This window comes from Hyperolius riggenbachi, chromosome 3 (assembly GCF_040937935.1).
Source record: "Hyperolius riggenbachi isolate aHypRig1 chromosome 3, aHypRig1.pri, whole genome shotgun sequence".
Lineage (NCBI taxonomy): Eukaryota > Metazoa > Chordata > Amphibia > Anura > Hyperoliidae > Hyperolius > Hyperolius riggenbachi.
In genome coordinates this window covers 84303900-84327060 of record NC_090648.1, presented here as the reverse complement: position 1 = coordinate 84327060, position 23161 = coordinate 84303900, and the positions used below count along the sequence as shown (strand labels likewise).

The following is a 23161-nucleotide window of genomic DNA, read 5'->3' as shown; positions in this document are numbered from 1 at the left end:
CCTGTGAAATCCTAAAGGTACTCATTGGACTTTGGGCCCCTTAGCGCAGTTAGGGTGCAAAAAAGTGCCACACATGTGGTATCGCCGTACTCAGGAGAAGTAGTATAATGTGTTTTGGGGTGTATTTTTCCACATACCCATGCTGAGTGGGAGAAATATCTCTATAAATAGACAATTGTGTGTAAAAAAAATAAAAAAATTGTCATTTACGGAGATATTTCTCCCACCCAGCATGTGTATGTGTAAAAATACACCCCAAAACACATTATACTACTTTTCCTGAGTACGGCAATACCACATGTGTGGCACTTTTTTGCGGCCTAACTGCGCTAAGGGGCCCAAAGTCCAATGAGCATCTTTAGGCTTTACAGGGGTGCTTACAATTAGGCACCCCCCAAATGCCAGGACAGTAAACACACCCCACAAATGACCCCATTCTGGAAAGTAGACACTTCAAGGTATTCAGAGAGGAGCATAGTGAGTCCGTGGCAGATTTCATTTTTTTTTGTCGCAAGTTAGAAGAAATGGAAACTTTTTTTTTTTTTTTTTTTTGTCACAAACTGTCATTTTCCGCTAACTTGTGACAAAAAATAAAATCTTCTATGAACTCACCATGCCTCTCACTGAATACTTTGGGATGTCTTCTTTCCAAAATGGGGTCATTTGGGGGGTATTTGTACTATCCTGGAATTTTAGCCCCTCATGAAACATGACAGGTGCGCAGAAAAGTCAGAGATGCTTGAAAATGGGAAAATTCACTTTTGGCACCATAGTTTGTAAACGCTATAACTTTTACCCAATCCAATAAATATACACTGAATGTTTTTTTTTTTATCAAAGACATGTAGCAGAATAACTTTCGCGCTCAAATGTATAGGAAATTTTACTTTATTTGAAAAATGTCAGCACAGAAAGTTAAAAAAGTCATTTTTTTGACAAAATTCATGTCTTTTTTGATGAATATAATAAAAAGTAAAACTCGCAGCAGCAATCAAATAGCATCAAAAGAAAGCTGTATTAGTGACAAGAAAAGGAGGTAAAATTCATTTAGGTGGTAGGTTTTATGACCGAGCAATAAACCGTGAAAGCTGCAGTGGTCTGAATGGAGAAAAAGGCTCTGGTCCTTAAGGGGCGAAAAGACTGTGGTCCCGAAGTGGTTAAACTTACAGCATGCAGTCACAGTAAGAGGAGAAGGGAGAAGGGAGAAGAGAGCGAGCAAGGTAAAGAGGTCATCATTGGGGAAAAGCAGCTTGTTGTGTGAGGAGTCTTACTGTGTGTGTGTGTGTGGGTGGGGGGGGGGGGGGCAGGAGAGCAGCAGTGTTTTATTTGACTTGCACAGCAGAAGGGAGGAGGTGGCACTGCTGTCCTGAGTGAGGAGGAATGGAGTGACTGAGGGTGAGCAGTTTGTCACAGACTCACAGCCAGCCAGTGTGTTATTTTGTTGAACTGCAGCATGTCATGTGAGCAGGGCCGGTTCAAGTAACAATTGGGCCCTAGGGCAAAATTAGCCTGGGGGCCCCCAAACCCCCCCCCCCCAAAACAAAAAGCGTCATTAGAGGCCCTTTGTTGTAGGGATGCTCATTCGGATTCCGCGGAAATGCAATTTCCGAAATTCTGATGGGAAATTGCATTTCCGCATCGGAATGCGGAAATCGGTAATGCAAGTGCGGTAGGCGGATTTCCGCCGGAATTCACGGAAATTTCCGCCGGAAATCGCGGAAATTCCACCCGATTTTAACATCAATTTTCTCAAAAACTATAAGGTCTTTTTGAAAACTTTTTTTTTTTTTTTTTTTGCATCTTGTTCCAAAGATTCAGTTTAATAAACCCTGAAAATGTAGTGTTTCTAGGACTTACGGGGTCTTTGCTATCGGAAGGGGTGCATCCTCACAAGTTTGCCTCAGGCAGGAAAAGGTCTAGAGGTCCCTGGGTGGTGTGTTGGACTCTGGAGGAAGACGCTATGCCAGGGTCTGCCTTCCTCTGAATAGAAGCAGTAGAGGGGATAGGCATGGCATAAAAACACAACATAGTATTCTAACGGGTAATACTCTGAACATGTAAAAAAGGCACCTGGTACAAAAAGGGAGGCTGAGATAGCTGATAGAAGAATATCAGTAAAATTACTGATATTTTACTACTTAATTCTGATAGTAAAATGTCGATAATCTTTACCAACATTTTACTATGACCTAACCCTAATCTCACACAGCACCCTACCTCTACCGATGCCTAAAGGGGAACTCACACCATACAATTTTTTTGTTTTATTTTGATTCGATTTGAGCAGTCTGATCTAAGTTTCCAGTTGATTGGAAGTTTCGACCAGAATCTTCAAGGTGACACAAATGTAATTTAGAAAATTTAGAAAATTTCGGGATAAAAGATCGTAAACTCCGAAAAAATTGGTTGTTAGAAAAATCGAGAAAAAAAAGTGAATTTTCTAAAAGCACATAACATATTACATATGTATTATTACATTCACATTACATATTAAACTCATCCCATCTTTTCATTATATGCAAATAAACACCCAATCTTTCATCATTCCATCCTTGTTGGTATTTATACAAGCAATAATATTGATATACAAGCAATAAAGTTTGATATGTATTGAATAGTTACATACAATTTTTCTGGTTGAATACAATTTAACAATCCATTACACACCAATCAATAAAACTGTCTGAATTTTCCAACACGTCTAATCTAAAAAAAAAAACCGAAAAAAAAATAAATAATTGAAATGTGATCTGATTTCTCAATTGAAAAAAACAAAAAAAAAATCAATTTTTCAGGACAACTGATCGTATTTTTCAACCTGGTGTAAAATGGGATCTTTCAATTGGATGGTGTGTGGCCACCTTAACCCTTTTACACACCATCAGTTGTTGTCAGATGTAACTGTTGTAACTGCAGTCCAGTGCCCATGTTTCCCTATGAGCGCTCTGCGCATGCGTACGACGCCCCCCATGATGCCTGAGCTTAACCTCTGAAAGAAAAGAGTCAGATACTCACCTATGGAGGAGGAATGCTCTGGATTTCTTAGAGCCCTCCCTGTCCTCTCTCCGTGCCCTCCGTCCACCATTATCCCGCTCTGTAATGAATGTGCAATAAGTGAATGAGCGCTTGCACATGTGTGGTAAGAAGTTGCTCGTCTTCTGAAACACTTGGGGTCACAAGTGCTTCAGAAGCCTTCTAAGGACACCAGAAAGCGCATGCAAAAAGTTGGTCGAATGACCTCATGGGGGGACAGCAGTAGGCCAAGGGCATGGAGAGAGGACTGGGAAGAGTCCATGGGATCCAGAGCCTTCCCTCTCCATAGGTGAATATTCTTTTAGGTCACTTCAGTTTTTCTTTAAAGGACTTCTGTAACCCCAAAAAGAAAAAAAGAGTTTAATTTACCTGGGGCTTCTGCTGGCCCCCCTCAGACGTCCTCTGCCAGCGCCAGTACAAAATGATGCTCCGGTCCTCCGCCATGGCTCTCTTCCAGTATTTGCGACTTTGATATTGCAAACGACTGCGCCTTTGTGGCCCTGGCCATGCATGTCCTCGCTCCCGCCAGGTGCAGTGGCTTGCAACATTAAAGGGGCACTATGACGAAAAATTGTAAAAATGTAAAATATGTGCAAACATATTTTTCCAGAGTAAAATGAGCCATAAATTACTTTTGTCCTATGTTGCTGTCACTTACATTAGGTAGTAGAAATCTGACAGAACCGACAGGTTTTGGACTACTCCATCTGTTCATAGGGGATTTTCAGGGATTTATTTATTTTCAAGAGCACTTAGTAAATGGCAGTTGCTCCGTCCAACTGCCAAAAAACTGTGTAGTTAGCAGGGAAGCCGGCCAGCATCATTGCCAAAATCTTTTTTAGGGAATATCTTTATAAAGATTAAAAGCATTGCTGAGAATCCCCTATGAAGAGATGGACTAGTCTGTCAGATTTCTACTACCTACTATAAGTGACAGCAACATAGGAGAAAAATAATTTATGGCTCATTTTACTCTGGAAAAAACAAACTTCTTATTTGTCTATAATTGCACATATTTTAAATTTTACTATCTTTCGACATTGTGCCCCTTTAAAGTCGCAAATACAGTAAGTGAGCTGAGGCGGGGGCCTGGAGCATCGTTTTGTATCGGCGCTGGCAGAGGACGTCTGCATGGGGGGGGGAGACACACGGACGGTAGAAGCCCCAGGTGATTTAAACTCTTTATTTTCTTTTTGGGGTTACAGTACTCCTTTAAGCAAGTATTTACAGGTGCGACAGAAAAGGGGGGCAACATGTTGACAGCATTGCGATGGACGGGAATGGCTTTAGGAATTTTTCATCGATCAAAGATTGTATTGCAAATCTGGCCTTTTATTACGCAACATAAACTGAAGGGCTATATGAGACAGAGCCGGCTGCAAAATGGCTGCTGCCGCTACTAAGATAAATACGATGCTCTAAAAATGACAGAAAGCTCTTTTTATAGACCAAACACCCACTTATTCCCCCTCCCTTTACTGAGAAGTGACAGAAAACTGCAGCACTGAGTATTTCCTGTGTGCAGATTGTGTCACAGTCTGTGAGGAAAGACTTCCTGCCACACAATCTGTCATGTAGGGCTGGCAATGTGCTTACACTAGAGATTTACATACACACTGCTGGGACAATGACACTCCATATTCCCTGTCCAGCACTGAGTACTGCACACTGTGTTACCATTTCCCACAGCTCCAGTCAGGACCCTGGACAGAGCCTGGAGGGGTGGGCGGGCAGGGCTGCTGTATTGTGCTGGCCTTCACTAAAATCCAAGGATATACATTACAGCATTGCCCTTTTTAAAACATGAGGAGGTAAAGGCAGCTCATCTGTTCTGACTGCTTCTGTTTTCAATGCTGTACAATGCCAGACTTTCTGTACTCACTTTTCATTGACCACTACATAAAATCTCAGTGGTCGTACATAACTACTACTCCAGTGAAAATAATGTAATAAAAAAGTGCTTCATTTTCACAGTAATTATGTATAAATGATTTAGTCAGTGTTTGCCCGTTATAAAATCTTTCCTCTCCCTGATTTAAGTTCTGACATTTATCACATGGTGACATTTTTACTGCTGTCAGGTGATGTCAGTGGAAAGAGATGCTGCCTGCTTTTTTGGCAGTTGGAAACAGCTGTAAACAGCTATTTCCCACAATGCTATGCAGGGCCGGCTTAAGGGGCTCCATTTGAGAAAAGGTAAAGATTTCTCATGGGAAAGGGGGTATCAGCTACTTATTGGGATGAAGTTCAATTATTGGTCACGGTTTCTCTTTGGTGGCCACTGGCCACACACTATACAATTAAAAGATCCAATTTTACACCAATTCAATAAATATTATCGGTTGTCCTGAACAAACGAAAGCTTTTTTGTTTTCAATTGAGAAATCCGATCAAATTTCCCATTGAGATTGGACATTGGAAAATTCAGACCAATTTTATCAAGAATTGTATGGTGTGTGATGGATGGTTGTATTCAACCAGAGAAAAAATTGTATGTAACTATTCAGTACATTTTTCTCTCGATTTTTCTAACCAACCAATTCTTTGGAGTTTACAATCTTTTAACCCGCAATTGCGGCAATCTCGAAAATACATGTGTGGTAGATTCTGATTGAAACTTCTGATTAATCAGATAATTGGGTTGGAAAGCTTGAATCAAATCAAAATAAAAGAAATTGTATGGTGTGTGGCCACTTTAAAGGGCCTGGCCCCCACTGCGAAACTGCTCCCTGCCTCACCTTATTACACTCACTCGGTCCACCCCTGATGGAGCAGAACTGGCTCTGCAGACTTCTCCAGCATCACTACAATACACAGCACTTGGGGAGGGGGAGGGAGGTTGGGGGCTGTGCGCTGTACACAAGACCCTGCTGAACACTGAGTAAGGACTGTCTACAAAACCTTTGTCTGCAAAATGTTGTATGATTTCTTATCAGTGGCTGACCAGATACAGTCATTCAAACAACTGAACAGAAAGGTTTTTTTCTCTCTGTGCCCTTGTCAGTCTCTCAGAACAGGGAAAAGCAACTTCTCCCCCATCGGGTCCCCTGTGGTTTCTGGGCCCCCCTGCGCCTGCATCCCTTGCAGGAGCTGTTGTTACGCCTCTGAATGTAACCCCCAGGTCTCACCAAACACTTTTGTGAAATACAACTTTAGAAGGAGAGATTTTCCTGTTCTGTACTGCAGAAATGTTTTTCATTCACTTTTATGGGATGTTAAACATGCGCATATGAAACACAACCCTATAACAATTACCATCACATTGGATGGGTAAACATTGCTTAATTCATGCTACGTTTGATTTACAGCAGCTTCCTTTGGAACACAGCCCTGGCATAAATAGGGAACCTCCTCTGTTGGTATAACAACATCCATTTATATGTGAAATATCACCTGTGGGTGGAATGAATTATAGCAGCACTGATACCTGTAAACAGTGTTTCAGTAACATCAAAATGGAGGAAAAAAATTACTGTAGTCTGTAAACCATCACACTGTACTACTTTCATTACCATGTGACCACTTAGGTTGTGTCGCACTATCATACCTCCCACCTTTTTGAGGTAAGAAAGAGGGACACTTAAGCCACGCCCCTGTCACACCCCTAATCACGCCCCCGGCAAACCCCTAGTAATGCATTCGATAAAGATTTCGCCGCGCCCAAAAATGGGGGACTGCTGCGCTAACCAACGTGGTGCAAGCGGCGTGCGCGGCGCACCGAAAAATGGGCATGGCCATGACATTCTATGGGCGGAGCTAACCTAATGATGTAACAGCAAGGCATAAGAAAGCAGTGTTTACGCCGTGATGTGGTCAAATGAGGGTTCGCATCATGGGTGTGCAGAAACTGTGTGATGCTATTTAATAGTATACCGTAACCCCAAAGCAGCTAACATAGCCAACTATGACCATTAAATAATAAATGCAGTAACAATTACCCCGGACACCACAAAATAAACGCAATGGGCAACATGTCAGCACAAAATAAACGTATTGCAGGCAACATGTCAGCACAAAATAAAACGCATTGCGGGCAATATATCAGCACAAAATGAACGCAATGGGGGCAAACATGTCAGCACAAAATATACGCATTGCGGGCAAACATGTCAGCACAAAATAAACGCATTGCGGGCAAACATGTCAGTACAAAATAAACGCATTGCGGGCAAACATGTCAGTACAAAATAAACGCATTGCGGGCAAACATGTCAGTACAAAATAAACGCATTGCAGGCAAACATGTCAGTACAAAATAAACGCATTGCGGGCAAACATGTCAGTACAAAATAAACGTATTGCGGGCGAACATGTCAGTACAAAATAAACGCACTGCGGGCAAACATGTCAGTACAAAATAAACGCATTGCAGGCAAACATGTCAGTACAAAATAAACTCATTGAAGGGCAACATGTCAGCACAAAAACGCAATGGGGGCAAACATGTCAGTACAAAAACGCAATAGGGGCAAACATGTCAGCACAAATTAAACGCAATGGGGGCACACATGTCAGCGCAAATTAAACGCAATGGGGGCAAACATGTCAGTACAAAAACGCAATCTGGGCAAACATGTCAGTACAAATACGCAATGGGGGCAAACATGTCAGCACAAATTAAATGCAATGGGGGCAAACATGCCAGCACAAATTAAATGCAATGGGGGCAAACATGTCAGCACAAATTAAACGCAATGGGGGCAAACATGTCAGCACAAATTAAACGCAATGGGGGCAAACATGTCAGCACAAATACGCAATGGGGGCAAACATGTCAGCACAAATACGCAATGGGGGCAAACATGTCAGCACAAATACGCAATGGGGGCAAACATGTCAGTACAAAAACGCAATGGGGGCAAACATGTCAGCACAAATTAAACGCAATGGGGGCAAACATGTCAGCACAAATTAAACGCAATGGGGGCAAACATGTCAGCACAAATACGCAATGGGGGCAAACATGTCAGCACAAATACGCAATGGGGGCACATTTCACCTGGAAAAAAAAAGCATGTACTCACCTGACATAAGACAGGTCCCCTCACGCAGCCGGCCTCTGGTGTGTGCAGCTCCTCCGGACGATCCTCCTTCAATCTCCCACTCTCCTTTCACAGGCAGAGCGGGGCTACGGCAAGATGGCGTCCGGAGGCGGAGCCCTGTACTGGAGACAGTCTCCAGTATAGGGCTCCGCCTCCGGACGCCACCTTCCCGTAGCCCCGCTCTGCCTGTGCCTGCCGTAGGACAATGCAGGCTGCTGGAGCGGGGCTGCGGGGAATGAACTAACACAGCGTCTATGAGATGCTGCGGCTAGTTCATGTACGGTGACCAGAGTCCCGAGGCCGGGACGTCCCGCTGCTGAAAGCGGGACGTTTCCCGGGACCTCATGCAGCCTGGGACAGCGCCCCCCGAAGGCGGGACGCGTCCCGGGTAAAGCGGGACGTATGGTCACCGTACTTTTGTCTTCTGCCACCAACATCTAGTTGTTTTTTTTTATATCGAAAAAGTGGGAAAATCAATTGTTTTCTTGTACCTTAAAACCGTGACCAAGAATTGAACTTCATCCCAATCAGTAGCTGATACTCCCTTTCCCCTTAGAAATCTTTTCCTTTTCACAAATGGATCATCAGGGGGCTCTGTATGGCTGATATTGTGGTGAAACCCCTCCCACAGGAAACTGTGAGGACCATGGTCCTGGCAGTTTCCTGTCTGTGAACCTCACTGCATTGTGGGAAATTGCTGTTTACAGCTGTTTCCAACTGCCAAAAAAGCAAGCAGCATCTCCTTCCACTGACATCACCTGCCAGCAGTAAAAATGTTACCATGTGATAAATGTCAGAATGTAAATCAGGGAGAGGAAAGATTTTACAACGGGAAAACACTGACTAAATCATTTATACATAATTATTGTAAAAATGAAGCACTTTTTTTTATTACATTATTTTCACTGGAGTTCCTCTTCAAGTTAGCTAAACAACATTGCTGAGAGAGTGACTGCCGCCATTTGTGCATATGTGAGGATATCGACAAAATATTCTCTGCTCTTGAGGGCAACTTTGTAAGATGTGTACTGGAAACAGCAGCAGATGTCACAGTCCACTGAGGCTATACATCAGTGGCATAACTGCAATTCATGCCCCCCCCCCCCAATGTTCCCACCCCTTCCCTTGCCTTTGCTTGGTGCCCTTCACATAAAACAAGTGTAGCCATCATGATCTTCACACCCATAACAAGTGTAGCCACAACAACACACGATCTGAAGTCAGGGCCGGATTTAGGCCAAGGCCCCCTAGGCCATGGCTTAGGGCACCACAGAAGCAAGGGCACCAAAGCAGCAGGTTAAACTGGTGCAGCATTTGCAAGCTTGCAAATGCTGCAATGCAGGGAGATCAGGTGAGCCCCTGACCGCGGCACTCTGTTGCTAGCTGCTTGTGCAGCAGCCACCTTGCTCTCTGTGCACATTTGCATTGTGGCCGGCGGCTATGGATTTGGGCAGCATTGGAGAAAGAAAGGAAGAGGAAGCTTCTGCACTTGAGACGAGCAGAGAAATGAGTGACACTGATGGCTGCTGCGGTGTGAAGGTGAGCTGGCTGCCTATACTGAAAAGGGGGTGGAAAAAAAGTGATTAAAGGAGTCATCTGGCTACCTATACTGGAGAGAAAGGGGGAGGGGTCATCTGGCTACCTATACTAGCGGGTAGGGGGAGGGATCATCTGGCTACCTATAATGTAGGGAAGGGGGAGGGGTCATCTGGCTACCTATACTAGCGGGTAGGGGGAGGGATCATCTGGCTACCTATAATGTAGGGAAGGGGGAGGGGTCACCTCGCTACATATACTGAAGGGGGGCGGCTGGTCACAGTGGCCTTGGGCGGTAAAGAGTACAAATCCGGCCATGCCAGAAGTATAGTCATCTGAATCAAAAGGTAGGGAAGATTAGTAGTTGATGCCCCCTTACAGCTCTGGGCGCCCCTTGCTATATCAGGAGCAGCTCCCCAATAGTTACGCCCCTAGTGTACATCAAAATCATTAATGAGCTTCATATTCTCAATTTTGCTAACGAGTGCAGGAATGCCTGTATGTAAATGACATTTTTGCATACATATCTTTGAATATGCTTGAACATTAAACTAGGACTGTGTGTTCCTAGCCCTTTAATGGAGTAATGCTAGGCGGGTTTGCCTCTTTTATCCTGTTAGGCAGGTTATCTGCAATTAGTGGGATAATTAAGATCCCAGCACACACCTGTTGCTGGAATTTAACTCTTGATGTCGACATCTGAACTCACCCCAGAATTAAAACAAATAAAAACAAAAGAATGCCTAATAGACCACTGCGAATCAGAGGGGAGATCAGTTACTTGAGCTGAATCTGACCAGATCTGTGTGTGTGTGGTGTGATTGGCTGTCTGGTATTATTGTCAGCTGTTGCAGTCCGTCTCTCGTCTGGCTGCCACACGTTCATTAGCAGCAGTGACAGAGTTATTTGGGCGTTCCATCCTGTCACTCACATTGGTTTGGCTTCCTCTGTGTCCAATATCCAGATTCCAAGTTACTGAGCATCATCACCTCTCCAAGCAGAAAACAAGGGCCTTTCAGAATGAGTGTGAATTTTACAGGCCACACCTACTCTCCATGTGACAGCGAAGACTTGTAACAGCCAGCCAGACAGTGCAGGTTTTCCAGGTATAGAAGACAGAGAAGACTCATTCCATCCAATGCAGAGATGATTCCCATTGTATTTATTTGGCAGCTCTGTTTTGGGGAGGCTGAGGAGGGACTGATGAGGAGGATGTGACTCAAAAAAAGAGGCTCTTAGGAAGAAGATCTGGAGTACTACAAAGAAGATCTGGAGTGCTACAAAGAAGATCTGGAGTACTACAAAGAAGATCTGGAGTGCTACAAAGAAGATCTGGAGTACTACAAATATCAACAGTCAATCAAGGAATGATTGGAGCATCAGCTCTGCAGCTTGACCTAAACAATTAACAAGAGGACCACAGGACATGAGAAGTATTTCAGTTATGGGAGTTCCACCAGGACAATGAGAATCTCCTTCTTCTGGTGAGGGGCAACCCACATCTATAGCCCAAGAAATGAACTGTACACGGGTTGTTAGGACTATGTCAACAAGATGGCACATAGATGACTGCTACCTCTCGGTGCTCTGCCATACGGCCTGGATAGGATGTAAGACTCGCCCTGTGAATTCCCTGGAGGTGGTCCAATTCTGCACTCGGCTCAGGAAGGTAGACCAGAAGCTGAAGGAGATGAGAGACATCTACCAGGGGTCAGGTGAGATAGGCAGCTGTAGATGGCCATCAAAACTATGGGGAGAAATTGGGTGCCGCTGCTTGTTAAACACCAAAAAAGAGCTTATTCAGCCAATATGTGTTCATGTTTGAGAGATGCGGCATAGCGGAACCATCTACAGCACCCTGTTATTTGTTAGTCACATTAATGATGGGATAGCTCAATTCTTGAGTCCCCAGGTCTGAAAAGATTTAATGGTTGTCTCACTTCTGTGGCATTCTCATTTATGCAATTTTATGGAGAATGAGACACGTGGAAGAACCATAGCTTTGTTGTGTATAACAGTTGCTCTTGCTGTCTTAATGTTAGCATTGTTAGGATTTTAAATATGTGATGTGGTTGTGAGAAGCAGTTTATGAAGCTTTAGGAATTTAGCATAAACTGCTCCTTAACTATGTCCATGTCCAGCTTCAGACAAAGGTTTGTGAATGGGTTGGAAACCCCCATCAGAGTATTTGTGCTGTTCATGTTCTCAGTGAGGAGAATTTCCCTAATTTCCTGTTCTGGTGACACCAAGGGCATTAGCTGACTGAATGTGAGCCCAGGGTGTCACTAGGAAAGTGCATAAGGGACATCAATGAAGACCTGACACATTTTCTATGTCTTTTTTTTTACACTGCAAAATTATTTCATACCTGTATCTGTCCATGTGACAGAAATGTATTCATCTTCCTGTCTGGACAGGAAATAATTACATTTCTCCCCAGTGGACCGCTGACAGCAATAGAACCCCGAAAGACATCCTAACGTGTTCCCAACTTTATCCTATTTCTAAAAATAGAACTTTTGATGGTAGCTGGACTTCAAGCTTAAAGCGGATCTGAACTCTTGCACAGCGCACAATGAATATTTTTGCTGAAGAAATTTGCTTCTCTGTGTTCTGTGTTTGTTTAGTGCTTGAGCCCACTAATGCAGTTGTGTCTGCTTCTGTCCGCTTTTCAGCATCTGTAACATTGATGTGTAACTGAAAAGTGGACACAACTGCGTTAGTGGGCTCAGGCCCTTATGGTGAATACACACCATGAGTTTCCGCGTCGCACGCGTCCGTCGATACGCGTCGATTCGATTATTTCCGAGCATTTCCGAGCGCATTTCGATTATTTTTAGGTCGAATGCCATGTAAAGTATGGCAAATCGACCTAACGATCCATGGAACCGCAAATCGGACATGTCGGAAATAATCGAATCAGCGCGTATCAACGGACGCATCGAACGCAGAAACGCATGGTGTGTATCCAGCTTTAGGCAGATCAACCTGTCCAATTGGTTTTTATGGGTATCTGTGTATAGATTGCAGGAGAGCTCTGTCAAGGGCAGATCTCCATATAATAAACACTCAGGTTTAACCCTTTCAGTACCTTATGCAAAAGTCAAACCAAGTAAAACTTCAGGGTTTTTTTAGGCTTTCCATAAATTATAATGGTGACTTTTTTTTCCCATAAAGGCTTTCATGCTGTGGCTATTCTTTTAGAGCAGAGAGTTAGTTCTGAATTTAGTTCCACTTTAAAGTCATTGGGAATCAATTAAAAAAAAACCCTGCAAGATACTTACCTAAGGAGAGGGAGAGCTCTGGGTCCTATATAGCAGAGTTCCCCAATCCTGTCCTCAAGGCCCACCAACAGTACATGTTTTGCAGAAAACCACAAACATGCACAGGTGAGGTAATTTGTGTCTCAGCAGAGCTGATTAACTACCTCTGTGGATCTCCCCTAAACATGCACTGTTGGTGGGCATTGAGGACAGGGTTGGGGAACACTGCGAGCCTTCCTGGTCCCCTCTGTTCAGCGCTGGCTGTCCCGTTTCAATCCTCTAAGGGGAGGGGGGGGGGGGACTACAGAAGTCTTCGGGAGCCGAGTCCTCCCAAAGATAGACGGCTGCATACTGCACATGCACAAGTGCGCGAGAGAGGGAGCTTGCGCCGTGTGCAGTATGGAGAAGCCCGTCTTCGGGAGGACTGTGGCTCCCGATGACTTCCGAAGTCCGCCGCGGCGGGGAATTAGAGCAGTATTTGACCAAATTGGTTGAATATTGCTACCAGGGAGCCAGTGCTGGAGCAGGGACCAAAGAGGAGAGGGAAGGTTCTGTAGGACCCATAGCCTTCCCTCTCCTTAGGTAAGTATCAATTTTTTTTAAAATTAGATTCCCAATGACTTTAACTATAGGTTCAGCTCCATTTCCATTGTGGCCCAAATCGTTTTGTGGTCCAAACTCTTTTTTTTAAAAGCACTTCATTACTTTGTACCCTGCTTACCAGGGAGTTCCTTAAAGAGAACCCGTGGTGGGTTTTAAGAATGCCATTAGAACACAGAGGCTGGTTCTGCATACAATGACCAGCCTCTGTTACTATACTGTGCCCCTCCTGCACTCTGCTGTCCCCATTAATAAAACCGCCATGCTAGAGACATGCAGCTTGTCGCTAGCAGGCTGTTTACCTCTGAGTGTCTGTCATCACTGCTCCCCCGCCTCCCCTATAGCGCCACTCCCCGCCTGCGTCCCTTCCCTCCAATCAGCGGGAAAGATAAACCATAACCAATAATTGAACTTCATCCCAATCAGTAGCTGATACCCCCTTTTTCGTGAGAAATCTTTACCTTTTCTCAAACAGATCATCAGGGGGGTCTGTATGGCTAATATTATGTTGAACCCCCCCCCCCCCCCACACACACACACACACAGTGTGATGTCAGGACCATGGTCCTGACCGTTTCCTGTCTGTGAACCTCATTGCATTGTGGGAAATAGCTGTTTACAACTGCTAAAAAAGCAAGCAGCATCTCCTTCCACTGACATCACCTGCCAGCAGTAAAAATGTCACCATGTGATAGATGTCAGAATGTAAATCAGGGAAAGGAAACATTTTACAATGGGCAAACACTGACTAAATCATTTATACATAATTATTGTAAAAATGAAGCACTTTTTTTATTACATTATTTTCACTGGAGTTCCTCTTTAAAGTGAATGGGAACCGCATTTAAGAAAATGAGACAGATACTTACCCAAGGAGAGGGAAGGCTCTGGGTCCTATAGAGCCTTCCCGCTCCTCTCCTGGTCCTCTCGTTCCAGTGCTGGCTCGCCCCATAGCAGTATTTGACTAATTTAGTCAAATACTGCTTTACCTGGCCGAAGGAAGCTTCAGAAGTCTTCAGGGAGCCCGAGTGCTCCTGAAGAAGGGCGGCCCAGTACTGCACCTGCGCAAGCACACTCTCTTGCACGCTCATGCCTGTGCAGTATGGAGTTACACGTCTTCGGGAGCACACAGCTCCCGAAGACTTCCAAATAGCCTTTCAAGGGGGAATTGAAACGGGGCGGGGGGGGGGGGGGAGAGCCAGCACAGGATAGAGGGCACAGAGAGAGGAGACGGAAGGCTCTATACAACCCAGATCTTTCCCTCTCCTAAGGTAAGTATTTGCTTCATTTTTTTTAAATGCGGTTCCCATTCACTTTAAGTATAAAACAAGGCTAAAGTTGGATAAGTACTTGGGCTGCTTCTGTGGCATTAGTGTGTTCTATCCCTTGACCATGACATAGTGCCCCATTAACAACAGCCTGGGGTCTTGCATAGCTTCAGAGCCATGGGCCTAGTACACATTATATGTAGAGTTGGGCCGAACGGTTCGCCTGCGAACGGTTCCATGCGAACTTCAGTGGTTCGCGTTCGCGTCCCGCAGGCGAACTTTTGCGGAAGTTCGGTTCGCCCCATAATGCACCATGAGGGTCAACTTTGACCCTCTACATCACAGTCAACAGGCCCAGTGTAGCCAATTAGGCTACACTAGCCCCTGGAGCCACTCCCCCCCCCTAATAAAAGGCAGGCAGCGGCGGCCATCACGGTCACTTGTGTGCCTGCGTTAGTGAGAGTAGGGCGAGCTGCTGCAGACTGTCTCTCATAGGGAAAGATTAGTTAGGCTTAGCTTGTTCCTGGATGCATACCTGTTCAGTGAACCCACCACTGCATACCTGTTCAGTGAACCCACCACTGCATACCTGTTCAGTGAACCCACCACTGCATACCTGTTCAGTGAACCCACCACTGCATACCTGTTCTGTGAACCCACCACTGCATACCTGTTCTGTGAACCCACCACTGCATACCTGTTCTGTGAACCCACCACTGCATACCTGTTCTGTGAACCCACCACTGCATCCCTGTTCTGTGAACCCACCACTGCATACCTGTTCAGTGAACCCACCACTGCATACCTGTACTGTGAACCCACCACTGCATACCTGTTCTGTGAACCTGACACTGCATACCTGTTCTGTGAACCTGCTACTGCTTACCTGTTCTGTTCAGTGAACCCACCACTGCATACCTGTTCAGTGAACCCACCACTGCATACCTGTACTGTGAACCCACCACTGCATACTTGTTCTGTGAACCTGCCACTGCATACCTGTTCTGTTCAGTGAACCCGCCACTGTATACCTGTTCTGTTCAGTGAACAGTTTTGTGTGTCAGTGTGAAGAAGTACCTTAATTACACTACCTGATTGATGTATACACATGCAAGATGTTTTAAAGCACTTTAGGCCTGTCATTTAGCATTCAATGTGATTTCTGCCCTTAAAACGCTGCTTTGCGTCAAATCCAGATTTTTCCCGGGGACTTTTGGCGTGTATCCCACTCCGTGTGCCTGCGTTAGCGAGAGTAGGGCGAGCTGCTGCACACTCTCTCTCATAGGGAAAGATTAGTTAGGCTTAGCTTGTTCCTGGATGCATACCTGTTCAGTGAACCCACCACTGCATACCTGTTCTGTGAACCCACCACTGCATACCTGTTCAGTGAACCCACCACTGCATACCTGTTCTGTGAACCCACCACTGCATACCTGTACTGTGAACCCACCACTGCATACCTGTTCAGTGAACCCGCCACTGCATACCTGTTCTGTGAACCCACCACTGCATACCTGTTCTGTGAACCCACCACTGCATACCTGTTCAGTGAACCCACCACTGCATACCTGTTCAGTGAACCCACCACTGCATACCTGTTCAGTGAACCCACCACTGCATACCTATTCTGTGAACCCACCACTGCATACCTGTTCTGTGAACCCACCACTGCATACCTGTTCAGTGAACCCACCACTGCATCCCTGTTCTGTGAACCCACCACTGCATACCTGTTCAGTGAACCCACCACTGCATACCTGTACTGTGAACCCACCACTGCATACCTGTTCTGTGAACCTGCCACTGCATACCTGTTCTGTTCAGTGAACCCACCACTGCATACCTGTTCAGTGAACCCACCACTGCATACCTGTACTGTGAACCCACCACTGCATACTTGTTCTGTGAACCTGCCACTGCATACCTGTTCTGTTCAGTGAACCCGCCACTGTATACCTGTTCTGTTCAGTGAACAGTTTTGTGTGTCAGTGTGAAGAAGTACCTTAATTACACTACCTGATTGATGTATACACATGCAAGATGTTTTAAAGCACTTTAGGCCTGTCATTTAGCATTCAATGTGATTTCTGCTCTTAAAACGCTGCTTTGCGTCAAATCCAGATTTTTCCCGGGGACTTTTGGCGTGTATCCCACTCCGCCATGCCCCCCTCCAGGTGTTAGACCCCTTGAAACATCTTTTCCATCACTTTTGTGGCCAGCATAATTTTTTTTTTTCAAAGTTCGCATCCCCATCGAAGTCTATTGCGGTTCGCGAACTTTAACGCGAACCGAACCTTCCGCGGAGGTTCGCGAACCCGGTTCGCGAACCTAAAATCAGAGATTCGGCCCAACTCTAATTATATGCTGAAACCTCCTCCCTCCAACACTGTATGTGTAATAGCGGCATAATACAGACCACCCACCACACTCGGCTTCCCCCAGGACAGCCACTCTCTGAGAGAGAGGTAAAAAGAAATGGTTTGCTAAGTGTTACCACTATTCAAAGCCCATATAGAGGTGTCATTACCACTATAGCACCAATGAAGTAACTGGAGGTGGGCCCCTCCAATCGCAGGGCCCTGTTGTTTTCCCAAACTCTGCATCCCATATTGCTACATCACTAACCTTGCCCATTAGAGACAGTGGTGAATCCTTGCATCGATCTGTGTAGGTTGCTCACCATAGCAATAGGACTTTCACTTGTAAACCGTCAATCTAACTATAGGTGGTTGGAGGCCTGAAAAATCCCCCTCCTTTAAAGTGGACCTGAACTCTTGCTCAGGACAGAAGGAAAACATAGAGAAATGCACCCTGTATGTGTTTAGAAAGTTTAGCCTGTCTAATTCCCCCTCATCTGTGACTAATCACAAGTGTCATTTGATCTCTTAGCTGTGTCAGCTGGCTGCCTCTGCAGAACTGCTAATTTGTAAACACAGGATGTTAACCCTATGTCTGCTTCCATGAAAGCAGGAAGTAGACACACTGCAGATTTATTGCAGGATTTGTATCAGCTGTAACAAAGAAATGTTTTTCTTATAGGTTATTATGTGTTTGCTTATCTTCTAGAGCAGAGAGGAAGTTCTGAGTTCAGGTCCTCTTTAATATAAGTTCCTCCAGAATCTCTGCTGATCAGATCATGTTGCTTTCCAGCAGAATTGGGTTGTGTGTCTTTCTATATTGTCAGGCAAGCTAATACTATACCTGTGTACCTGAGCAGACTGGATTACATGACTCATGGATTTCAATCATTGACTCTAATTATCATTATCTTATCATTATCTTAAAGCTAGTTTTACCACTATTGACACTATTGAGTTTCTTTTAGAGCCTTCTGACTAGTAACAGAGGGGCAGATTCACAAACGTTTCCCCCAAATTATCTCACCTTATCTGTTTTTCATATTTTCTGCAGAAAGCCTCCTAAGCACCCAACGAGCAAAAATGTGCTAAAAATAAGGCCAGGAAAGTAATAACATACTTACTGTAAAGATAGCCATACATCTGGTGATGATGGGCAGATTCAACCAAGAGACAAATCTCTAGCTGATCGAATCTGAACCGACGCAGTCCGCCTAACGTGCCCCCCGGTGCCCAGTGCAAGCGATACATGACCTGTCCGCGGCCCCTGCTTACTCCAGGCTCTCTCCATTCTCCATATACACGCGCCCCACATGGTTGCCTAGTAAGGGCACGTGTGTGATATCAGATGTCACACACGCGCCCACAATACTAGGCAACCAGGTGGCGCGCATATATGCACAGAGAGCCCGGTGCAAGCAGAGGCTGTGACAGGTAAGAACCTACATTTCTGATCGTACTCAGAGGTACACACCTAGACGCTCACTCAGCTCTTCCAATGAACTTTGCCTGACCGCCCCCGGATCACCCAGTCCCATGCACGCCTCCAGGACTTCTCAAGAGCTGCTCCAACCTTATGCAACTCCCTACCTCCACCCATGAGGGCAGCTCCCTCCTCCAACATCTCCAAGAAGGCCCTCAAAACTCACCTTTTCACTCTGGCCTACTACCCCTCACAAGTGCTCTAAACCCACACAGCTGAACTCTGGTCCCCTACCTTTCATGTCCCTACCTCTCCCTCTAAGCCTTTGGGCAGGGTCCTCCTCCTTTTGTGTCCTACCTGATCATGCACCTCCATTACTGTGAACCCATGCTATGCATCTGAGTGAACCTAACTTGCCCAATCTCCATGCTCCATCCAGTCACTGACTAAGCATTACCTTGTACTCACACTGTGCTGTGTATATGGTTTTTCTTGTATTCCTGTATTGTCATGTTGCTGTATGTCACCCCTAAATATGGTATGTAACCTAAACTCAATGTCCAGCGCTGTGTAATATGTTGGCGCTTTATAAATACAATAAATAAATAAATAATGTATCACGTTCACTGGGCATCGGGGGGACATTAAAAATTAGTGGGGTGAAAGCTGGGGGTTTCGTTGTGTTCAACGCTTGTCCCGATATTGCTCGCCAGTACCGCCGCGCACTGGATTGAGCAAGTTGGCCCTACCTCTTGCAGCATGTCCGCGAAACTAATGCAACCAATTTCAGCGTGAAATTGGTCGCATTGTCTGTCGGGCATGCACTTGGCGGCACCGATTTTTACCCGATTATAATAATCGATCGGCTGCCAAGTCGCCTGATGTATGGCCACTTTAAGTTAATCAGACACTACTTAAAGTGTACCAGAGATGGATAGAAATAAAAAAATACACATACCCGGGGCTTCCTCCAGACCCCCCCGTCGCCCTCCTCAATCGCCGCCTGGATTCTCTGCTATGGGTCCCAGTAATACCTTCAGTCGGGGCCAGTCGGCGACAGGCCACGCATGCGCACTACGCCCTGAATGGACAAATTACCCAGCTGCCAAGCAGACGAAAGGCAAGACAGCAGAAACCAGTTATTGGACAAAAATAACAGAGCAAGCACACTGTGGCAAGCAGATCTATTACATGCAGATAATGTCTCACTCATTCGAAGCATACATTAGCATTAAATAAGCCTTTACTTAATGCATGCTTCAAATGGATGTGACATTATCTGCATCTTGAAGTGACAGTGATAATTATCACAGAATGGCTGCTTTCCCAGGGCTGGATGACAGCACATACGAAAGGCATTTCAAAAGCTTTTGTCAAACTGGCAGGCCCGGATTTACCACACAGGAGGAGCCTATAGGCACAGATGTCCTGGCACTTTAGACTTCGCCAATCGCCATCCATGAACCTACAAATCCCCACCAAACCGCACTGCAAGTGTGCTGGCTGTCCCAACTGTCAATTCTCCCTTACTTCCCTTGCCAGTCATAGGTAGCTACAGGGGAAGCAGGAGATTTAGGCACATGAGACAAGTGGACAAAAAGGGCGCCCCATTCACTCCCATTATAAATATCGTTTAATGGGCGCCGAACAGGGAAAAAAAGGCGCCGGAGATTAGTAACGTTTTACAAACGGCGCCCGGAGATTTTTAAGGATTTATAACTATGTTTGTGATGATTTAACTTTACAAAATGAGCCCGTGACGAATAACGTTTATAAAGATACTAAATCACTATTTCTAAAACATTTCTAAAACATTATTATCCACCCCAAAAAATTATTTACATTTTTTTATTTACATTTTTTATTTATTAATGTTTGTAAAACATTATTATCCATAGGGGGTCTTAGGTTTAGGCACCACCAGGGTTGTCTTAGGTTTAGGCACCAACAGGGGGGTCTTAGGTTTAGGCACCAACAGTGGGGTCTTAGGTTTAGGCACCACCAGGGGGGGTCTTAGGTTTAGGCACCACCAGGGGGTCTAGGGGTTAGGGATAGGTACAGGGAGGGTTTTTAACAAACGTAAATATAAGTTTCAGTTTAGAAACAGGGAAGATTAACGTTTTAAGAATTGCCGATCTCATACACATTATTTAATGATTTATAAATTCTTAAAACACTATTTGTAAACGAAATTCTACACAATATTTTTATAAACGATAATACTGCTTATCGTTTACACCACGCGCCCTTTTTTCCCGACGCCCTTTTTTGATGTACGCAGCTACAGGTGCCCCATAGTATTAGGTAGCCAGAGATACCCTCAGTATTAAGTGGCTAGAGGTACCCCATACAGAAGGGAGATCTCTTTAGTGGAATGCAGAGAGCTGGGTGAGTAACTTCTCATTTATGCTCTGCTCTGGACTCTGTATAGGGAAGGAGGGAGGGAGGAACTAAGGGAGACGAGTGAGCTGCCTCTCCATCACCAGGCGCCTATAGGCATGTGCCTACAGTGCCTTATGGATAATCCGTCCGAGCAAGCTGGCTAAAACTCCACTAATTTTTCTCAACCCAAGACTGCCGCTGTATGGTGTTTTGGTGGACAGATACCACCGTAGTGAAGATCCTGACATTCTGCTGTTACCCTTATATGCATCCAGTTCACTTTTTCTCCAGCCAGCCAGGAGATCATTTTTCATCTGATCTATAAAAAATAGCACTTGGGAATTAAAAAAAGGAAAAGTAGGAAAACAAGTACAGTAATATCAAACTTAATCTGAGTAATTTTTTTTTTTTGAGTGTAGTGGAAGCTTTTTAAAACAAACAAACAAACAAAAAAATATTGCGCAAATATTAAAGGAATTTACATTGTACCAAGTGTCGCACTTTACAGAGTATTATGACATACTAGCTGTTGGCCTGGCATTGCCCGGGTATGTATTTGGCTGGCATTGGCTCCGCCCACTTTTTCTAACAGTAACACACAATTACTCTATTACTTAATGACCAAGTTTGTGAGCTTTGCGGTCTTAGGCATCAATAATTTGCATTGAAATTAAACAAATCTGATTGGCTGTTTGTGGTTCCACCCCCTTTTCTGAATTTGAACCCCAGTCACCAAATGACCAACTATACCAAGTTTGAGGCTGGTGCCATTAACAGTGCAAGAATGGCAGCAAGAATGGCCATGAAAATCAATAGGTGGATTTTGATTGGCGTTTGTAAGCTCCAGCCACTTTTCTGAATAATAATCCCAGTCACTCAGTGATCAACTGTGCAAAATTTGAGGACCCTGCCATTAACAGTGTAAGAATGGCTGCAGTTTACATTTTCCCAATAAAACTTGTATTTGTCTGCACCTACTTTTTGGTTATGGGGATAAAAAGTACCCTTTATGTTATTCCAGGTAATGGACTATGTGTGCTCCAAATTTCACTCCAATCTGTTCAGCCATTGTTGCATGATTGAGTAACAAACATGCAAATATCCAAACATCCAAACTTTCGCATTTATAATATTAGAGAGATGGCTGTGCATTTTGAGGTTCAGGCTGACTGAAGTTGCCTGTCTGGGATCGGGACCCGGACTATACAGTGATACAGCTGACAATGCATTCTGTTGCTTTGTGGAGAGGCTGAGGGACGATAGATTGCGCACAGGGGCGGTGCGAGTGGCGCAGGCAAAGCAATTGGCTGTGGCTTGGCTAAGTTGATCCCCTGGGCTGATTGCTAGCAAAGCGGTGGTTGTTTGTCGGGGGTTGCTGTACACACGTCTGATTATTGGCTGACGAGGTCGTTATTGGCCACATCAGTCTTGCATGTGTACGCAGCTTTAGGGCACAGTGATCACTAGACTTAGGAGAGTCATCAAGGCATATACACATCTACATCTCAAACTATTATCAAGAGACAGTGGTTAACTTGGTGGGAGCCTTTGACCTTGTTCACATTATGAATCGCCAGCGCAATCGCAAGCGCTGAACGATTTTGTGAGCAATTTTGTGAGAGCTTTTCTAAGCACTTTTGTGTAGCGATGTTTTGTTCACTTCCTGACGTCAATCAGGAAGTGAACTCTTTGCCCCAGAAATGGATAAATACAATGTATTACAATGTATTTATTCACTAAAGCGCTCAGGAAATTGCTTTTCAAAGTGCTTTTTCAAGTGCATGCCGATTTTGCTATACTTTCTATTGGATCGCAAACACTCTGGAAATGGTGCAGGAGTCGCGTTTGCGATTGGATAGAAAGCTCATCGCTCATGTGAGAACGCTCACATAAGCTAACATTGCACAAGTGCTTTTAAGGCGATTTTTAAAATCACCAGCACTTAAACATAAGCAAAATCGCTTATAATGTAAACAAGCCCTTAAAGAGAACCCGAGGGGGCATTAAATAAAATAGTAGATACTTACCAAAGAGGAAACCTCTGGACCCTCCACCACCGCCACTGCTTGGGACCCTCTTCAATTTTGTGCCTTGGTTGCTCCTCACGCACGAGTGCTGCCGTACAACGCCATATACGAGTGGCTTTAGCTTTATGCGCACACGTGGGTGTAGCCACAGTGCAGCCCATCATATAGGGCCACGTGAACATATCCAACAAGTTCTGGTAGGGTATGTTTCAAGGGTCTGCGTGCAGAAA

General features: G+C 44.8%; 1 protein-coding gene across 9 annotated transcripts in view; it reads left to right on the top strand.

Moving 5' to 3' along the window:
- The window catches only part of GMIP (GEM interacting protein), a 148489-nt gene that overhangs the window by 9087 nt on the left and 116241 nt on the right, over positions 1 to 23161 (top strand). For 8 of the 9 annotated variants that reach the window (XM_068274464.1, XM_068274463.1, XM_068274462.1 and 5 more), the window contains exon 2: positions 10576 to 11326. The exons of the other annotated variant lie outside the window; for it this stretch is intronic. In XM_068274464.1, the coding sequence (XP_068130565.1) occupies positions 11128 to 11326 (199 nt within the window). In that variant the 5' untranslated portion in view covers positions 10576 to 11127. The remainder of the gene's footprint in view (positions 1 to 10575; positions 11327 to 23161) is intronic. 9 annotated transcript variants of the gene reach the window in all.